This window comes from Catharus ustulatus, chromosome 8, assembly GCF_009819885.2.
Source record: "Catharus ustulatus isolate bCatUst1 chromosome 8, bCatUst1.pri.v2, whole genome shotgun sequence".
NCBI lineage: Eukaryota > Metazoa > Chordata > Aves > Passeriformes > Turdidae > Catharus > Catharus ustulatus.
The window spans coordinates 19,631,366-19,650,409 of NC_046228.1; the positions used below are offsets into that span (position 1 = coordinate 19,631,366).

The following is a 19,044-nucleotide window of genomic DNA, read 5'->3' on the forward strand; positions in this document are numbered from 1 at the left end:
GATGTCTGTTCAGCCTCCTCTGGAAAATACTCAGACCCTGACTAAAAATGAGAAAGAAATCCAAGACTAGAAAAACTATATACTAGGACAAATCTAAGGGGTACTGTCATAAACACCACTCCTCACCAGCAGCCATTAGTAGTATGATTGGCTTTTATGCAATTTAGCTTACAAATAGAGTTCAAGAGACTTATTGATAAACGTATCAGGTAACACATGCTACCTGACAGCTGATTCTGATCTTTCAGTTCAATACTTCAAAAGTATTTCAAAGTATTTTTGGAAAAATATCCCTGATTTTAATTTTTTCTCTGTAACATTAAACCTCACTCTTGAAAAATCCAAACAACATTAAAAAAATTCTTTTTCTGGTTTTCCAGTCCATTCCTATTTACAGTCTAGTGAAAACTGTTTAAAGTGCAATTCTGTATTTCCAGCCAACATTCCTTCCATTCTAGTTCCACTTCCTGCAGTCCTCTCGGGTGGCTTTTACTTTGCACCATAATTGTCTGAGTTAAGATATAATGGTCTTGGTAGAAATTGAGTTTGCAAACACAGGTTAAAACATACCATGAGTCCAAAACAGCTATCTGAAGGTAGCTGGCAAAATGGAGCTTTGCTATTAGCTGACACCACCTCAAAAAGTCAGAGGGCCACCTGGGGATCAGAGGGCAGCAGTCCTGACATTGAGGCACTTGACAATTGAGCAATGGTTTACAAAGAGTTAACCATCTAAAGCTTTCAACAAGCAGAAAAACAGAGTTGTAAATAGAAAGACAAGACAGAGAGAGGGGCTGGATACATTACAGGCAGCACAAGGACTCAAATACATTACTGAAAACATCTAAAGGCTGGAAAGACACAATCTACAGGCAGTGCAGGGTGAAGAAGAGACAGCTGCAGCAGCAAAAATATTCCAGGAATGTTAACAAATGGGGTTAGGGAACCAGGATTTATTACCAGGACTTTCCTAGTATGCACATTACTCTTCCATGATGCAATATTTAGACCTTTTCTCATGCAATTTAAACAAACTCCCATGTTTTTAAGCCCCTTACCAAGTCTATAGGAGTCTCTTGGAATAGGGAAGGCACTGGTGCCTCACACAGCCCTGAGGACACTGCGGCACTGAATGGATCTTACCGGGAGGGAAGTGTAGTCGTTCAAATCCATGGTAAGCACTAGCCCTGGAAGAGCCCAGCATCTCTCACGCCCTCTCCAAGTCTGAGTCCTGTCCATGGAAACAAGGATTTCTTCTTCATCAGAGAATCACCAGTGTCAGCTGAGTTGTCACTGAGGTCTATGTTCTGGCACCACGACCAGATGAGCAGAGTACCTCTGCCGTCAGTCCTGTGGTGCCTGAGCATACAGTGATGTAACACCAGAAATTTTGCAGCCCACATGAAACTACTGCTTTCTGAAAGAGCCAATCTCGTTATTACAGCTCTGCTTTGTCCATGATGGGAACCATTCCTGGTTGCTTGATGGCTAACCTCCACTGCAGCCCCACACCCCGTCACCCCTGAGCTGACAAGTCCCCCTGTGCTCCCTCCAGACAGAGCACTCTGTTGAAGGATCTTGGTATATGAAGATAGGGCACACTACCTTGACAAGTAAACTCCGTTTTTTCTAAAGTTCTGAACCAAAGCTCTGTGACAGAAAAGGACTGCAACACCAGAACATTCATTTACAGGATGTATTTATTACACTGTAAAAAGTCCATTGGATTTGTAGCCATTTACTCTGTATGTACACTGGTTGTATTCCCACATCAACTGCAGGTTCCTCTCCTTACAGGATACACTGGTTGGAGTCCCACCCATGCCCCTCCCAGGGGGATTTCCAAGATTGAAATTACTGAGAATTTAGCCAAATAGTCGAGGGAGGAGGAGGAGGATCAGTGATGCAGCACTTGCCAGGCAGCCAGCTCTGCTCTGGACATGAGCAGGGGGAAGCGTGGGATGTCCTCGCGGCAAGATGGAAGCACAAGAATCACTGCCAGGGTCTCAGCTGCAGGGGCCTTCTGGGGGTAGAAGGACATGGGGATCCCAACAAGAAGATGCAGAAGGGCGCGATCTCTTCAGACCTTCCAAGAGAAACCACTGCAGACCTGCTGGGCATGTGTCAGCAGGTGCTACAGATCATCACATCTGTAGCTGAAGAGGATGTTCTCCTAAGGAAGGGGCTGGTCACCAAGAGACCAATGTGTAGAAAGTGGCAAACAACACATGATTGCCCCACAAGTGCTGTGTGAGACATGGCCACGGTGCTCTGTTCTCAGCATTTCCTTCTCATCTACTCAGCTAGGCAGAGCCTTCTGGATTTGCCTTCTCCAACCAGAAAGCCTGATTACACTTAGATGGAGCAGGGATGAAAGCCCCTATCAGACTCGCCTGCTGCTTAATCTGTATCTGGCTTGGGGATGGATTGCTGTCATCTGTGTTGCAGGAAGGAAAGCATGTGCCAGCAGGCAAGAAGCCCTATGTAGCAATCTGGGAGCTGCACTGTAAGCAATCCACATTTCTAATGAAATTCTCTAACTGCTGAACCCAGGCGTGCCCAGATCCCAAACAAAGCAGTGCAACCAGAAGAGTCAGCAGGAAAGCTAGGGAATGGCTGGGGAATTGCCCAGGGACTGGACTGAGTAATCTTGAGAGGCAGTCCTGTACTGCAGCTCCTCTCTGATGTGACATCAACAAGTTGTCCCTCTTTATCAGATAAACTGGTGGCAGCTTGGTCCCAGGCTGCTGGGCACGGGCATTGCCTGGCCCCTGAGATTGCAGAGGCAGGAAGGAGACTGGTCAGTGGAACTGAGCACTCCTCCATGGAGACAAAGTTTTTTGGGCAGGTTTCTAGATGATGCCACAAGAAGGGAGCAGGACGGGACGTGCTCCAGAGGACTGTGGCAACAGCCCTTCTGCTCAGATTAGCATCATCTTTTACAACAAACATGCCCACTACCAGAGAGCATTTGGCCAGCATCCTCCACCCACAGAGCCTTCTGACCAGACAGTTCTCCGACACCCTCCAACTAATTGACTTCAGAGCTTGTCATAGGGTCAGTGGGCCGTGGAGTAGCTAAGAGGGGAACAGGAGAGGTGGCTTCAATTAGGGCTGGGTTGAGAATGATTGGAAGAGTCATAGGTGGCACCCCGACCTGCAGCGGAGAGGCAAGAGGCTGCAGGATGAGCGGTGGCTGTGCTGTCGTAGGAGGTATGTCTGTAACTGGACTTGACTTTGTTGAAGCTGATGCTGGGAAGGAAGGAGAGGCAGAGGTGCTGATGGTGGGTGAGGCAGGTGCAGTGGGTCTCTCAGACTCTGCAAGAAGGAAGAGACAAAACAGATCCTTACATGGGTCCTGACAAAGTCACCTATTAGCTCAAAACTAAACAGGGCTGAAAATCAACTCAGGGACCTTTTCAGACTTGCCCCATCATACAAGGCCCTGAAGACCAGGGGTCTTCATAGCCGTTCTGCCCACCCCAATAACCTCTGCAACAACTTATCCATACTGAAGCACAACATTTCACAACACCAGAGGCCTGGTCACCAGAGATCATGCTAAAGCAAGGGAAAGCAGATCTATGCTACCATGCTGGTAATGCTACCATGCTGGTAAAGTGATTCCAGAAAACAAAAACCCAAAAAAACAGGACTCACCACTGACACCCAGTTCACAAGGTTTCTCTGAAGGAGCCACATAGGTGGATGGTCTCACATCCCCTACAGGAGAAGGGGGCAGGGCAGACACTACTGTTTTCTGATGCTGCTGCTCCACTGGTATGTTGGGAACTGGATCTGGGAAGACAAAACATGCAGTGAGACCACACACCAGTTTGCTCACTCCTTTTGCTCTTCCTCAATTTGCCCTTGTGCCAAGTTCTCACAGCCTCCTACAACTCATTTCATCAGCATCAAGGCACTGTGGCAGCTGGGTACTGAACAAGGTGCAAGCATTTGTCCAAAACCTGTGCTATTAAGGTTTCCCAGCCTCTTGTACCTTGGATGACTGTCTGTTTGAAGAGCTCATCCCGTAGCCGAGGTAAGAAACAGTCAATGCGCTCCCAGGTGATCTCCCAGAGATCCGAGTATCCTGTTCGTGAGTCAGCACTGTGAAATATCCCAGCTGTATCCATTACAAGGAGCATATTCTTCAGAGACTCTGGAATGGCCTCCAGCTATAATCAGAGACAGGACACAGAATGGACAGATAGCAATGAACCAAAGCCCAAAACAGCTGATGGGTTGCCTTGAAAACTGTGGCCAGGGCAAGAAACCATGAAACAAAATGGTTTGGAAAGGAATAAAATTTAAAAGCCTCAAAAACCCACACCAAATCAAAACACCTTTCAAGTTTAGAAGGTTGAACCGTGATGAATGGTTGTCCAAAGCACTGTATCCAGCACCTTACCAGTAAGTCACTGGAGCCAGCATGCATGTATTTGTCCATAAAGTCCAGGATTGTGAGCCACAGGGCAGCAAAGGTGGTCAGTGAGAGCAGTGGGGAGAGATGCTGTAGGAACACCTGGGAAAAAACACAACTACTGTGAACAAGTAGTATAGGGGTTGCTGCTCACTGGCAAGCCAGTCTCACAAACCTGGATTCCCCCTCCTTGTGGCAGGCCAGGAATATGCACAGCACTGGCCTGTGGATGCTACAAGGCCTCCACTCTTCTGAGCTGCATGTGTGAAGGAGTGGATTTTGTCTCCTTTGTGGAAGGCCTCTGAAGTCTGCATCACCATGTCTTCTAGCCTTTCCAGACCTCTGCCAAAGGTCATGACTATCAGCTTGTGACATGCACAATTTTACACCAAGAACAGACTATCTTCAACTAATGTTGAGTGAAACACTTCTCTCTATCATAGCCACACACCCCTTCCTGGCAACTTTTCCAAAGACTAGAATCATGGAGACAGTTCTGAAAAGAAGGCATGTCCCAGCAGCAGAAGCTGGTGAAGAAGCCCAGCACTGAAGACAGTCAAACTAGCATCCTGACAACTGTCCAGATCAGAGATACTGAGAATTGAACACAGCAGTTTGGTTTTATTGAGAAACATGGTTTCTCCTAAGCTTTCAGGCAGCAAAGGTGTGCTCACCTTGGAGAGTAGTGTTGAGGCTCTCATCCTAGTTTCTTCCATCCCACCAACATCAGCTGGGCTGATGTTCTCGAGTAGCTTGGTTAGCAGAGGGAACAATACCTGTTGGATCAGACACATATTTTAGAGCTGAAAAATGACTGGTAAGATTTTCACAGACAGCCTTACAGAAAGACACTGGCTTTTGGGACTAGTGACTTCTAGGCAGAGGACATGACGGAAGCAATGGGATGTGAATGTGAGTGGATTCACTTCAACACTCCAAAAGGCCCTGTCAGAAGCCTAAATAGAGACGAACTTTTTGCAGGACTGAAATATAGAACATCTTGTCTGTTGCAGTGAACAAGCTGCTCAAGAAGAGGGTGCTGAAGTAGGACAATACTCCTGCACACAGCTTTGCTCTTCATGACAATGCTGTCCTGCTCACATGCCCATCCCAGCCAGGTGGTTGATTACCTTGTTGAAGCAGGACTCCCATTCCAGGGCATCCAGGGCCTGCAGGTCATGTACCAGGAGGGCCCGCTGCAAGTAAGTGAGTGCTTGCATCCGTATCTGGCGCCGGGCATCACAGCACAGCCAGGCAATACCTGCAAGAGAGGGATTCAGGGCAAAGCTCACAGGAAAAGAGTGTCACATCCTTACTTCCCCAGTCTAGAGTAAAAAGTCCAGTGAAAATCAAAAACTCTCTGTGAAAAACAAAGGATTATACTTGTTCCAGGCCACAGACTGGCAGTCCACTACCAGATCCAGAAACACGCTGGAGCTAACTCATCCTAAAGATGTTTTCCTAAATCTGATCCAAGTTCTTTTTCAATTACGACAGACCTAAAAACAACCTGTGCCTGCTTTCTGCAGTTAGTTCTTGGCTCCTCAACTTTCCTGCCATTACTCTGGCAGTGTCTCTGCTCGCTCTCATTGCCACGGGATGGCTTTACCCTGTAGCAAAGGACACCAGCAGTTGGACCACAATGTTCGGGAATCCGCCGTGATTTTCCTGGCCGCTGTCTCCAGGTGTCGCTGCTCCTCCGCCCAGGAGCTGTAGATGCCAGCTGCTCGCGTGTGCAAGGTGTGCATGAGGTCCAGGAGCTGCAAGTACACAGCACAGTAAGAAACACACAGGACTTTAAATTTTGAAGCAACTCTGATCTCTGCTGTTCTCCAAATGAGGCTAAAAGGCTCAAGTTACTCCAGCCTGCTTTCTGTATATACACAACCATGCACAGTTATAGAGATGGTGTCAGGCCCTGCTGTCTGTGCCCTCCTTAAGTGGTCAAGTGCTAGGTATCTTCAACGAGATTTATGTCAGTTCAGGAGCCATGTCAATCCCATCTTTGAGGAACACCATTCCAGTCCTGTCCAAAGGGAGAATGGGATCTTTCCTGGTACAGAGCATTGACTCTCCCAAGCAGAGGGATAAACCCAGTGATTCAGTTGTGCTGTCCAGAACAACTCTGCAACTTTTTCTTCTTAACAAAAAAGGCATGTGAAGCACATGCAAAGTTCCCTTGCCTGTATGGGCACATGTCAGCACTCTAATCAGTTTACTACTGAACTGAAACCCAACATTCTGGCAGTCAGCAGGCCTGTGCCTTCACACTTTTGAAGTACCAGCTGGGGAGAAATTATTCCCTTTGCCCAGTCCTCTGTACTTGAAATTTCCCTGCCTCAGCCAACAGGGTTTTCCCCTTTCCTCATGCTCAGATGCCTGTTAGACTCCTTGCTAATCCTACAGGAACCTCATGTCTCCAAATGACCTTAATCCATTTTACCTACTACAGTGACTCACAGCTTCAAACCTCCTCCTTGCTCTTCAGAGGACCTCTCTCTTCATTGCTATTCTGCTTTTGCCAGAATGAACTGCAGCCTTCCTCTTTCACTGCAGAACCATGTACTGCCTCCACAGACATGCTCTGCCCTCCAGTGCCCACTTATCCAGGATGCAGCCCTCCCTTGCCCCATGAAGAATTCCAGTGATTACCTAGCCAGGCCCTAAGAATGGGAAAGGAGAGGAGGAAATCCTTGCTATACTTACGTCCTGACTAACCTGTAAAGACACAGTGTGGTAGCTGGCAGGGATGCTCTCGTCCTCGTCCTCATCACTGTGTGTGTGCGCCTGGTGCTGGCTCAAGACCCGGGATCGCCGTGTGGAACTCTCTTTTGGCTTTTTTTTTAACCGACTGGATTTACTATCATACCTGTGGCTCTTCCCCCTCTTTTCCTGGGACTTGTAGCCTAGAACATAAAAGGCAACAACATTCCATATACATCAGTCCACTACAAAATGTTCTGTTTTGCAACACACAGGGCAGCCACCTTTTGATATCCCCAGCAAAGGGCCCTGTCCTCTGAAATGCCCACTACCTGCTTGAAGGGGACCCAGTGCCCCTCAGCAACAACTTTCTGCAAGCAAGAGCTGATACTGCTGTGTCCATATCAACTCCAGACCTCCCATCCATCCTAGGGAGGGGGATAAGAATAAGGTCCCCACTGCCAGCAGGAGACAGGACACTTTTCTCCACTTTTCTTTGGGCTGGGGACCCATTCCATGACAGCATACTTCACACTGCTTGCTGCCTGGCCACCCCAAGCTGAATCCTGGTAGACATGTGAAGGACCATCTTACCCCCATTCAAGCTGGCCTCCACAAAGATACGTATTGTTTTGACACAGAGCTCAAAGTTCTCAGGTGTAACGTGGGCAGCATCTCGCACGATGAAGGACAGAGACTCGACACATTTCATGAGAGACTTTGTGTCATGTGGGCCCAAATCCAGCCCCACCGTCAGGCTGTACTGGTTGACGAGAGGTGACGGACCCAGCCTGCTGAGCCCAGCAGTGGATCTGGAGTTGTCGATGTCATCTTTCCCCACCTGCAGGGCACAGTAAGCAGGTAAGCAGGAGCAGGGTAGCATAACAAGAAGCATCTCATGCACACACTGAAAGGGACTTTCTTCAGAAGCCAACAGGTAATGTTTCTGTATGGTCCATTTCCCTTTCTTCCTCATTTACCTCAAAGCTTTCTCCTTTCCATCTGTGTCTCTCCCCATCCTGCCTTTACATTATCAGCTCAGCTCTCTTTTTCTACTGTCTTATTTTCTTTCTCACTACCTCACCTTCTGCTCACAACCATGGTAGGAGTAGTCTTCTTTGGGCACCAGAAGCCAACTGGCTACTCACCACAAGCCAGCCACTGTTCACGACGTCCACATCTGTGACGGAGCGATGCATCTTGCCTGGCTTCCCGTGGTCCGTGTACACCTCGGAGTCAGAGGTGTAGCCGCGGTCCAGGCTCATGTCACTTGGATGATAGGAGGAGGACACCTCACTGTCTGACTGAGCACCTTTAAGACAAGAAGGGGTTTAGATCAAAGCCAAATCAAGAACTTGCAAGAGTAGCTGTGGATAAGGGAGAAGCAATCCAGATTAGTCAGATAAGCATCAACCAGGAACCACAAGTGGTTATTAGTATGTTCTACATCTGTCAAATCTACTTGCCCTGACATTTAGAATAACCTTAAGTTTCATGTGTCCCAAGAGAAAAGTCCTTGCAAGGGACAAGTTTAAGTTACTGATATGTTATTTAGAAGTAAAAACTCATTCTCTCCATTGTTCAACACCGTCTAGAAACTAACTCATCAGCAGACAGACAGACTTGCTGTGAACAGAGTGCACCAAACATTTTCAGAACGAAGTAGAGAACTAATTTTTTGATGTGCAAGGTGCCAAATCAAGCAGCTTGCTCTATCAGCAAAGACGGAAGCAGTTAAAAAAAAAAAAAAGAAAAAGGAAAAAGAAAGGAGAGAGTTGGGACAGCTCAGCATTAATCCAGGGGGCAAAGTCCGTAAGTGTTTTAAAAAATCATGCCTCTCCCATCTGTCTAGCCCAAAGCCTCAGGACCTATCAAAGAAGTTCTAAAAAAGCAAAGAGAATAACAAAAGGACTTCTCTTCTGAAAGAGTCCTTTATTGCTCTTTGCTTTAGATGTCTGAAGACATCAGCTTCAAATATACTGACAGCTGGCTAAATCAAAACTGAACAATTTGAAAAGACCGCCTTTCTAACACAGTCAACAGAAGTGAGAAATAGTACATTGGTTTTGTGGGAATGGTTCACAGACTATTAATACAAATGGATCTGGAAATATAATTTTAAAGAACAACTAATTTTATGAGAACCTTAAAATGGGGACAGAAGAGAGTCAGACCCACAAAAGAAGCAAGTATGACAGGAACAGCAGCTGGGTTTACATTAGATGGCCAGATAAGAGATTACAGTACCCATGGCACCAAACCACAACCAGCAGAAAATGCTCCTTGGGCAGAGCAAAGGCCTCCTACAGCTGCCAGAACTGATATCAGTTTTCCTCCCACTGCCCCCCAGGGACTAGCACCTGGATTGCTGCTCACTGAGTAGGAAGAGATGGCAGAATAGAGACAGGAACAGACCATGAGGAGTGAACAGCAGGTGCTGGTCTTTAATCTTGCTAATGTAGTTTAATATCAGCTTTGTTTTCTTGCAGTCCCCTTTGCTAATTGAAAAGCTTGAGGAAGCAGCTGCTTATCTGGCAGGCAGGCATCAGATTTCCTAGCAAAAGCTGGCCTGTCTTACCTGTGTCGTTATCTGCCCTTGCTGTAACCTGCAGGGCTGCGGGCGGCTTCACCCCAGACCCAATGCACTCCAGGAGGGTGAAGAGCGTGTACCAGTCATCCCCAGAGTGAATGTTGGCAGCATTGGTCTTCAGGAGCTCATGGAGGCCATAGGCAACCTCATGGCTAACTCTGGACAGAACATTTGGCTTCATCATAAGTAAGATACGTAATGAGAGGAGAACCTGGCCAGAGAAGAGGACGAGAACAACAGACCCTATTACTTACACTCCATTCTCTAGCAATGTACTCCTTCATCTGTTAGAGCTAGTTACAACTGCTCTTTGCTGTTCCCTGAAGCACAAACAGGTTAAATATGGGTCCATCCAACGGCAGCTGGTTCCCTGTGTCACTGGGTATAGACATAAAACCCCAGTAAGTGCCCTGCAAAAATCCCTTACCTGTGCACTGATCTCATCTCGACGGAGCAGCCGAATGGCCAGTCTGAGCAGCCCCACCACTGCCCTCTCCACCAAGAAGCAGAACTCCACTGCATGGACACACAGATGATAAAGATGGTCTCGGACAGTTTGCCAGACACAGGTCACACGGTCCCTAGCCACAAGAAGGAGGGAAAGGGTAGAACAAAAGGACGTGAGACAAGCAGGATCCAGCAACCTCTCCCACAACCCCAGACAGTCCATTATTTCTTAACTTCAATTAAAAATTCCAGTTGGGAGATACAAGGACACATGGAAACAACAAAACCATCAAACTTCTTACTCATTACTTGCAAAGCAATCAGGTGGGAGAATTCTCCCTCTGGAGTTTAGTTTATATACTCCAGATTTCAGGATATCAAGCACTAATTCATGAGTTAATAGCCTTTCTGTTTGCATATGCTAGAGTGGAATTGTTAAGAAGCCCTGAAATTACAGCCACATGCTGCTTCAGCTGGCAAATCACAGATATAAGGAACTCATTCCCTGGGCTCAGGCAGCAGCTGCAGTAAAGCAGGGACATTATAGTGAATGTGCATATATTTCAAGGTCATACCTATTCTCTAGAACAATCCGCAGAAGCATTTCCAAGCAGAAGGCTGCATCTTCTTCATCATATGTCTCCTCATCAGGAGTCACAGAGATTAGAGCCTGGAAGAGCCATGATATTTTTATGAATCACAAGCTCCCAAAAACAGGGAACCAACAGAGCGATTTGAGTCAGGCCAAAACTGTACTCCACTGCATAATGAGGTCATCCATAGTCAAAGGCATTGCCTAGAGGTCAAGCTAAATCTATGGGAAAAATAAAATTGTTTTATTATGCAAAATGCAATATGAACTTAAAAGATGTTAATCTGACAAAGCGTCTCAGATGAAGAGGAACTCTGATATCCAGCAGCTTCTTGCTTGTAATATGTGAAGTACAGAAAAAGCATGACTACAAATGACTAAGAATGACTACAAATACTGGAGTTATTCTTCTCAAGCCATCAGTTTGTATATGAAGGGAGAGTTCCTGATATAATCAGAGTAGGAGCACAATGTTCTCCTGGAACTGAGATGACACTCCCCCAGGGAGATGAGCTTCTCTAGCCCAAAGGCTAATGAATCCAGTCCAGCCTTATTATATCTCCCACAGCAGCCAGGTACCATACTACTTAGGGACACACTGTCAAATATTTCTTGTACAGCTCTTGCTTCTAAAGTGGTCTTTTAGAAAGCTCTCATTAGGTACACAGCACACTTGAAATATGAAAATCTTTAAGCTCTGACACAGAACTACAAATCCTTTCAAACACTTGCCAAGAGTTCTCAAGGCTTTTAGAATCCATTCCACAATTTAATGTTTCCTTCTACAGCCGGAGTAATTTGTGTCTATCAGCACAGAAGTTACTTTTAACAGGTGAACTAGTTTCACATTCCAAATAGTTCCAAGACCTCCTCTAAGGAAGAGAAGTGAGTACACAGCACATATCCATTATCATGCACAGCATATTTATTCCATTACCATCCAGTCCCTTGCCCAGTATCTCTCTCACCTTCATGAGCTCCTGGAGGGATTCAAGTTGGAGAAACTTGCTTTCTGTGATCAACTTCTCAGGATCACATTGCTGCAAAATACAGAAAAGACAACTGTGCATCTGGGGGCTGTGGAAGGCATACAGACAGCTCCTCCAGAAACCCATCATGTTTACAGGAAAGACAGAAAGTTGGTATTATCTGGAAGAAAACTCCTTCCAACTTGTTTGCTCTTTAACATCAGTTACTTTTAACAGGCCTGATCTATGCTAGACAGATTTTATCTGATAACTCCTCTGGCCACACAGGTTCAGATTTTGTTGTCACCATACACCTTTACACTGTCTTGGAAAAGATTCATTGTTTGAGATTTCATTAATTTGTCTTTAAATATAGGACTGTGATGCCCAGGGCAGATCCCAGCCTGTGGAATCATTCCTGTTTTGATGTGTTAGTACCTTTGTGCATAGCAGCACAAAAGACCATTTAGCTGTCAATGCAGGTATGTTTCTTTGTAGATTCAGTTCTCAAGTCTCATGTTACCTGCAATACTGCCAAGCAGCATGCATATTTATGCTTCTGTTGCCTGTTATTCACACAGAATTGTCACCAAGGAAAAAAACAGGTTCTTCTACAGCCTATAGGTTACCTTTATGCATTCCAAAGCTGCTCGCTTTGCCTCCTGTGTTTCTGTAGATGGCCCTCTCATACCAGATTGCTCTGTCCCACTGAGGGTAAGCCAGCTAACAAAACTCAGTACTGTTGATTCACCACTGCAAATCAAAAGACACCAGCATCAGTAAGAAAACAAGAAATCATGCTCGTTTCCAACCTTGGTACAAAAAAGACTGCCTGGGACATCTATGCCACTCACCGGCTGGATGGTGTCTCCTCACGCTGCAGATAGATTTTGCCATTAGGATCCACAAAGTCTTCAACCTGGAACACAGACCAGGATATGCATATGACCAACTGTGCACATCTTTACAGCCTTCCTCCCCAACCCCATTATATTTCCCTTAGTGTCAAAACACCACACCAAACAGCTCCTATGTGCGCTGTCAAACCCAGTTTTTCACCCCACTATCCTGTCGGTAAAGTGCCAATCTCATCTGGTAACACTGATGCAGTGCTCTAGTACTTCATGCCTATAAGCATGTCCCTCTTCTGCACAACGTTCAAAACCTGTTCAAGTAAAATAAATGCTGAAATTCCTCAAATCTAACAAGAAATAAAATGAGAAAAAATGAAACAAGCTACAAAAGAAGCTGCACGTAACTTGAACACTATACCCTTTACAGGCTTCCAAGTTCTCTACACGCTTCACCAAAGCCAGGCCTTTGCAAGAGAGCTCTCCTACTTTTGGAATCGGTTCTATGAAAAGCCAGCTTCCCACTCCCCTAACTCTTCAGTTATCCACCAGCCAGCTAATTATTACCTCCACCATGGCCTTGGGCAGCAGCTCTGCTCGGAAAAGCTGTAGCATGGCCTCCATGATGTTTTTCCAGCCCTCTCGCAGAATGTCACCATGGCGATGGGCCAAGTGAAACACTGTCTTTGCTGCAATATGGGCCTTGGGATTACTTCCAAAAACAGTGGGCAGGTTCTCAATAGACTGCAGGAAAGAAGAGGCGGTGGCAATCAGTCAGAAAGAGATGTTTTCTTTTCAACAGAAATTAGGGCAGATGCTTCAGAACTTTATCTATGGGAAATATAACAATTCTATGCATGATGCTTGGATAACTCCTCAGCTCACATTGATGCTTGGATAACTCCTCAGCTCACATTGATGCTTGGATAACTCCTCAGCTCACATTCACTTTGCACAAAAACAAGTACAAGGTAGCTTATGTGATACAAGCTGAATCACTGAACTCCTAGATATAAACTCCTCAAGAATGACAACTCAGAACATTTTGAAAGTGCTTGCTGAAAACCCACTAATTTATCCTGCTACAGGAACTCAGCTCAGGATCAAAGCCTTCTGCAAAAAGTACCACATCAACTCTGGAAGCAGCAATTACTCTGCCACTCTGCCATTAGAGAAAGAAACTATGGCCAAAGCCAATACTGACTTACAAAATTACTCCTATCACTACTTAACAGCAAGATTCAAAGTAATTCAATCCTAACGTGGAGTCTCTGCCAATGAGTGCTGGATCTCAAATCGTCATAATCTGTTCAACGCACTCACAACTTTTCAAAATACAAAAAGTGTGCGAAGTCATTGAAACCAACGAAGCATATGCTGCCAAAACTAGGAAAAAAACAGCAACCATGTGAGCTAATATCAAACAGTGTACTATGCTCCATGATTTTGCAATTACTTAAGGTCATTGCAGTCTTCCTTTTGAGAAGAGATGGGCTTTGCCATTCTCTTGTTTATGTGGACAAAATCCTTACACCCTCACCAAGCATGGAAGAGAAGACAAGGAATTGAAGTAGTCAATGTATCCTATCTCACACTTGAAGTTCAGAAAACATTATCTCTTTCTTCAGCCAAACTGATGGTAAAACTGTTATAAAAATGGGTCTTTGCTTTAGCAAACTCCATTAGAAGTGCCAATCTGAAATCTGGCAGAAATGCTACAAGCAATTTGGGTTTTTTCCACTGTTGCTATGGGGAAACTACATGAATACATGTATCTTCGAAGTGTCAGGGTGCAAACAGCAATATGCCTGATTTTGCTCTGTGGCAAGAAGCCACATCACTGAAAACCACACACACAGAGGTTTTGCTACTACTACACTGAGTCAGTATGAGTCTTAACTATGGATCATAAAGTGGGGCACTCATTCTTCCTAATTATTTAAAGCCCCCTCCATGTTCCTTTCCATTTCCCTTCTTTCAATCAAAGTGGCCACATATGGCAATTGCAGTGCATGGAAAGGATGCCTGCTTTGACTCTTCAGTCATCTGAAGACGGTCCCACCTTCTCTCCTTCCTCCAGACTTACATATTTGTTCAGTTATCCTATTCCACTACTGCCTCCAAGCCTTACAGGAATTTAGGACAGCAGAAAGTAATCAATGTACTCAGAATCTTCTAAAGATAAGAACTCAGGCTTCTTCAAATCCAGAAGTCCCTGATTCTATATCATCACCAAAAGACATGCTTGCTTAATTAACTCAGACCTCAGACTGCTCCAGATTCCAGTCTCACAACTAGATGGGATGCAGCTGGCAATAGCTGGTGCATCTGAGGGCTTAGTCTAGTCTAGTTGCTTCTGCTCTGTAAATCTGTGTCAAACTGCTTCATGGCACACATTTCTCTCTGCTTGTGTTACCTCTTGGTAGTCTCGAGGTCTGGTTCGCCTGAGGATGATCAAGTACTACATCTTTACTGTTGTGACTGTGGAGGAAGAGGGAATCTAAAGCAAACCTCTGCTTGGGATTCCTTCATCTTTTAAAAAATTCACCTGTCTTGGCCTTTTTATTCCCTTGCTTTCAGTCTTGAATAATCTCGTTTCCCTTTCTTGTATGTGTGGCATTTCTGTTCTGCTCACTGTGGGTCTTGCACTGATTCTGAGAACAGTACTGTGAGATCATTTGGGAGTTCTGACCCTTTACAGGAATTGCTGACAACTACTCCTTAGTACACAGCATATGTATGTCTGGGTTTATCTGAGCGTGTCCAAGTATGTCTGAGTGTGCCTGAGTGAGTCCCATTGAGTCCGAGTGTGCGCTCGAGTGTGTCTGAGTGTGCCTGAGTGTTTCTGAATGTGCCTGAGTGTGCCTCAGTGTGTGTCTGAGTGGGCTCAGGTGTGCCTGAGTATGTCTGAGTGTGTCCGAGCGTGCCCAAGTGTGTCTGAATAAGACCGAGTGCGCCTGAGTGTCTGTGAGTGTGCCTGAGTGTGTGCCTGAGTGTCCGAGCGTGTTTGAGCATGTCCAAGTGTGTCTGAGCACGGTCTGCGAGTGTGTCTGAGTGTGTCTGAGTGTCTGAGCATGCTACACCCCTAAGATTCTTCAGGGCTTGCCAAATGTGAGGCTAACAGCTGATCTTATTACCAGACTTCACACCCCAAATGGCAATTCAAAGAATTTGTTTTTCCAACCCCTTTATGCTTATCTGTGCATCTACATAGCTCCTGTTTGGACAAAACAGTCCTCCTTGGCACTGCATAAGCCCTGGAATCGAACAGTCAATATCTAAATGAACTTGCTTGGGATCACAGGGAGATCTAAGTCCCTTCAGATCAAATAGGTGAATAAATAATTCTACATCAAGGCATTCTGCTCTGCACAAACTGACATTGTGAGCAAAAGAAAATTCGCATACTTTAACTTGTGCTATGGTAGTCCCACTTCACTACACATTTCTCATCACTTCCTCCAGAAAACTCTGGGCAGGGGCTGATAGATACCTACACATATAATGATAATTAAAATAAGCAAATAATGCTGTTTAACATTAGGAAGGAAGAGAGCTCCAGTGCAGTAGAAGTCATGTTTCTTTCCCCTCTTTGCAAACGTACCTCACTGCTGAGAGCTGTAAACTTGCAGAGAGAAATTATAAGATTGTCAAACACATCGCTAAGGCCATAGTGAGCAGAAATCATTGCACATTTCCTGGCAAAAGAAGAAAACAGAAAATACAGACAAGTCTGTCTAGCAAATCTGAGACCCTCTCTCTTGACATTTTAGACCTTCCTCTCCACCCATTCATAATGAATGCTTATATATAAAAGTCTACTATTATTGCTTAAATAAGCTCAATCCTTATCCATAGATACTGATATTTGTCTATGCTCATGCAAGGATCAGTTTAAAGAAGTGAGTCTAAACAGACAGACCACTTGCACCTGAGCATTACATCCAACCTCCTATCCTGACATAAGAGAGTTGCTGAGATTGGGAGCAGTGTTGAAGTCCAGTTTCCAAACCATCATGGCTACAGCAGTGCACTGACAAAGCTTTAAAACTATGCTTAAAGCACCATTTTGTCTGATCTAAGCATGATCAAAGATCTTTCCAATAGAGTTGCTCACAGATGGCAAGTCTTTTGACTACTGGTGATCTGGGAAAGAAAAAAAAAAAAAAAAAAAAAATCCCCCATTCCATTCAGCCACAGCTATGGACTCATACACATGAAAGGTTTTGTTCCTACACGGAGACTTTGTCAGCATCACTGTGCAAGTGGAGTGACTTTTCCCCCTCACTTCTAAACAGTCTAGCTGTGTCAGTAGGCCCTTTAAATGTAATCAGGTTGGAATTTTAAAATACCCTGGGCACTTTGGTTTATTACAACACAGCAGTAAGTTAAACAATGACTGGCAAGTCAGAGAGGCCAAGATGGGACAAACTGATACAAATGACAGAACACTAGAGAATCGTAGGTCATTAAAAAGTGCTTTTCAATTGCTAGGAAAAGTAACATTTGATATTCACTGTGATGTCTCTCTAGCAGATAAACAGGAGCCAATGGTCCCACTTTTACTATTCTGGCTCTTTATGAAAGTAAGAGTTACCTGAATCCAGAGATAGCCTTCTGGATTATTGTTTCCTCTAAGCTCTTGTCAAAAACATAAGAAAGTGCTGCAATGGTGGGCCCCCATGTCATGGTGAAGAGGTCATGGTCATAGCTTCCAGGAGGCACGTGGAGAAATATTCCCTCATCAGTGGCACCACGATGCAGCAGGACATTCCAGATATAGTTTTCCTTCACCAGACCCGTCTGCTCTTCTGGCATCACTATCTCATCATTTCTATAAGGGAGGAAAGCAGAAAAATTGAATTTTTCATTCTGAGCCAAACCTAACATTTACACAGTGTCTTTCATTATGTAGTCCCAGAGCTAAGCAATACCTATTCTGGAATGATTTTGCCAGCTCCTGAAACATTCTGTTTTCCTAGGCCTCCCTGCTTCACCTGCCCTTCTTAGATATCCTGAATATAAAGTCTGGTGGTTCTCAGAATCACACAGCAGCAACTGTGTAAGGTCAGTACTGAAGAAACAGGTACTTACTGTTATAAATGCAAAACACAACACATACTGCCATTAAATGATGGGAAATTCTGGACAGCACACTGGCAAAGCTTCAATCTCCATTCAGCTCTCAACCTGTTAGAGTGCTCTATTTATATCATTATCTTCAGTTAAAATTAAATAGTTACATTGCTGTAGTCATCAGTAGGCAAGAGTATCTTTGCATAAGAATAATGGAAATATTCGTATTATGCCAAAATGAAATATTAGAAAGGAAGGCAGCATAAAATTAAAAATAAGAAATCAAGAAACCAAATGATGGGTGATTTATAACCAGTGTACCACAGCTCCTTACTCTAACTTGGATGAAGCTATACAGTAGTAAAACAATTTTGATTAATGCCAAGTACTGCTTGCAATCCTAGACTAAAATGTATAAAGCCTAAATGCATGCTCTCTGGACTTGGGTATCAATGGACAAGAGAAAATCCTCTGCAAATGACCAACTAAGTGAACAAGAGCCTCAAAGCTCTCTCAAAACTAAGAATAGCAAATTACAGCCAATCTGAAGAGCTCTTTCTGTAACAATCAAAAAATAACATACTTCAATTGCCAAAGAGGTAATTTTCATGCACTAACAACAACTATAAAAACTGCTCCTGATTTATGCATAAGAAATAAGCTCTTCTCAGTTTCAGGTGTTGGCATATTTTGACAAGAGCTGTTATTACTGGGATAATATAGGAAAGCAAGTTTGCAGTAAACAGTGCATTATTTCTAAAATTTCATATATGATTGAAATTAATAGAAACAAAAGAATGGGTTTGCTTGGAAGGTTTCAGGAAATGAAAATGTGGTCAAAAGTGAAATACTAAGACCCTGAAGAGATCACACACTACTTCATACAGATTGCAGTCTTATTTTTTCCCCTAATAATACAAATAAATAGTTCCTCAACCTCAGCTATGACACTGGGACAATCTATCTGAGATGAAGCAATACTGAAATGATACATCAATTATTCCAATCATAGAACACATTGAAAAAGCTGAAATATCTGGTGAAGGGGGGATAAAGGGAAATAGACTGGGATATAGGCTCTGGGTAACAAAGATATATGTATATGCTCAGTGTACTATTTAAAAACATTAAGAACATCCTCAGGGGAGAGAGGTCAATCAAAACTAGAGCTCTGTTTGAAAGGTAGGTCTTGAACAACTTTCAGATATTCAGTACAGGCATCACCCCACCCTCCTGGAGAAGGCTCAAAAGGAAGGGTCAGCCTAATCACACTGCCCTGCTTCCAGCATCAGCTACTGCCTGCCACTGCAGATGGAAATCAGCTGAGACTCAGTCACATCCTGTCTCCTCAGAGATGTAATCCTCTCAGTTTCAAATTGGCTGGGCCTGGATTT

At 44.5% G+C, this 19,044-nt stretch overlaps 1 protein-coding gene across 6 annotated transcripts in view; it reads right to left on the reverse strand.

Annotated features, from left to right (window-relative positions):
- Positions 1 to 1,682: 1,682 nt before the first annotated feature.
- GBF1 (golgi brefeldin A resistant guanine nucleotide exchange factor 1) overlaps positions 1,683 to 19,044 on the reverse strand; it is a 105,022-nt gene continuing 87,660 nt past the window's right edge. For 4 of the 6 annotated variants that reach the window (XM_033066505.2, XM_033066503.2, XM_033066501.1 and 1 more), the window contains 19 exons: positions 17,172 to 17,408; positions 16,179 to 16,272; positions 13,142 to 13,318; positions 12,578 to 12,642; positions 12,353 to 12,476; positions 11,724 to 11,795; positions 10,739 to 10,833; positions 10,144 to 10,297; positions 9,705 to 9,927; positions 8,275 to 8,438; positions 7,721 to 7,967; positions 7,130 to 7,329; positions 6,033 to 6,183; positions 5,554 to 5,684; positions 5,098 to 5,199; positions 4,412 to 4,525; positions 4,001 to 4,178; positions 3,661 to 3,798; positions 1,683 to 3,318 (listed from right to left, as the gene is read on the reverse strand). In XM_033066505.2, the coding sequence (XP_032922396.1) occupies positions 3,032 to 3,318; positions 3,661 to 3,798; positions 4,001 to 4,178; positions 4,412 to 4,525; positions 5,098 to 5,199; positions 5,554 to 5,684; positions 6,033 to 6,183; positions 7,130 to 7,329; positions 7,721 to 7,967; positions 8,275 to 8,438; positions 9,705 to 9,927; positions 10,144 to 10,297; positions 10,739 to 10,833; positions 11,724 to 11,795; positions 12,353 to 12,476; positions 12,578 to 12,642; positions 13,142 to 13,318; positions 16,179 to 16,272; positions 17,172 to 17,408 (2,953 nt within the window). In that variant the 3' untranslated portion in view covers positions 1,683 to 3,031. The remainder of the gene's footprint in view (positions 3,319 to 3,660; positions 3,799 to 4,000; positions 4,179 to 4,411; positions 4,526 to 5,097; positions 5,200 to 5,553; positions 5,685 to 6,032; positions 6,184 to 7,129; positions 7,330 to 7,720; positions 7,968 to 8,274; positions 8,439 to 9,704; positions 9,928 to 10,143; positions 10,298 to 10,738; positions 10,834 to 11,723; positions 11,796 to 12,352; positions 12,477 to 12,577; positions 12,643 to 13,141; positions 13,319 to 16,178; positions 16,273 to 17,171; positions 17,409 to 19,044) is intronic. The other 2 variants (XM_033066507.1, XM_033066502.1) reach the window with 1 other exon arrangement.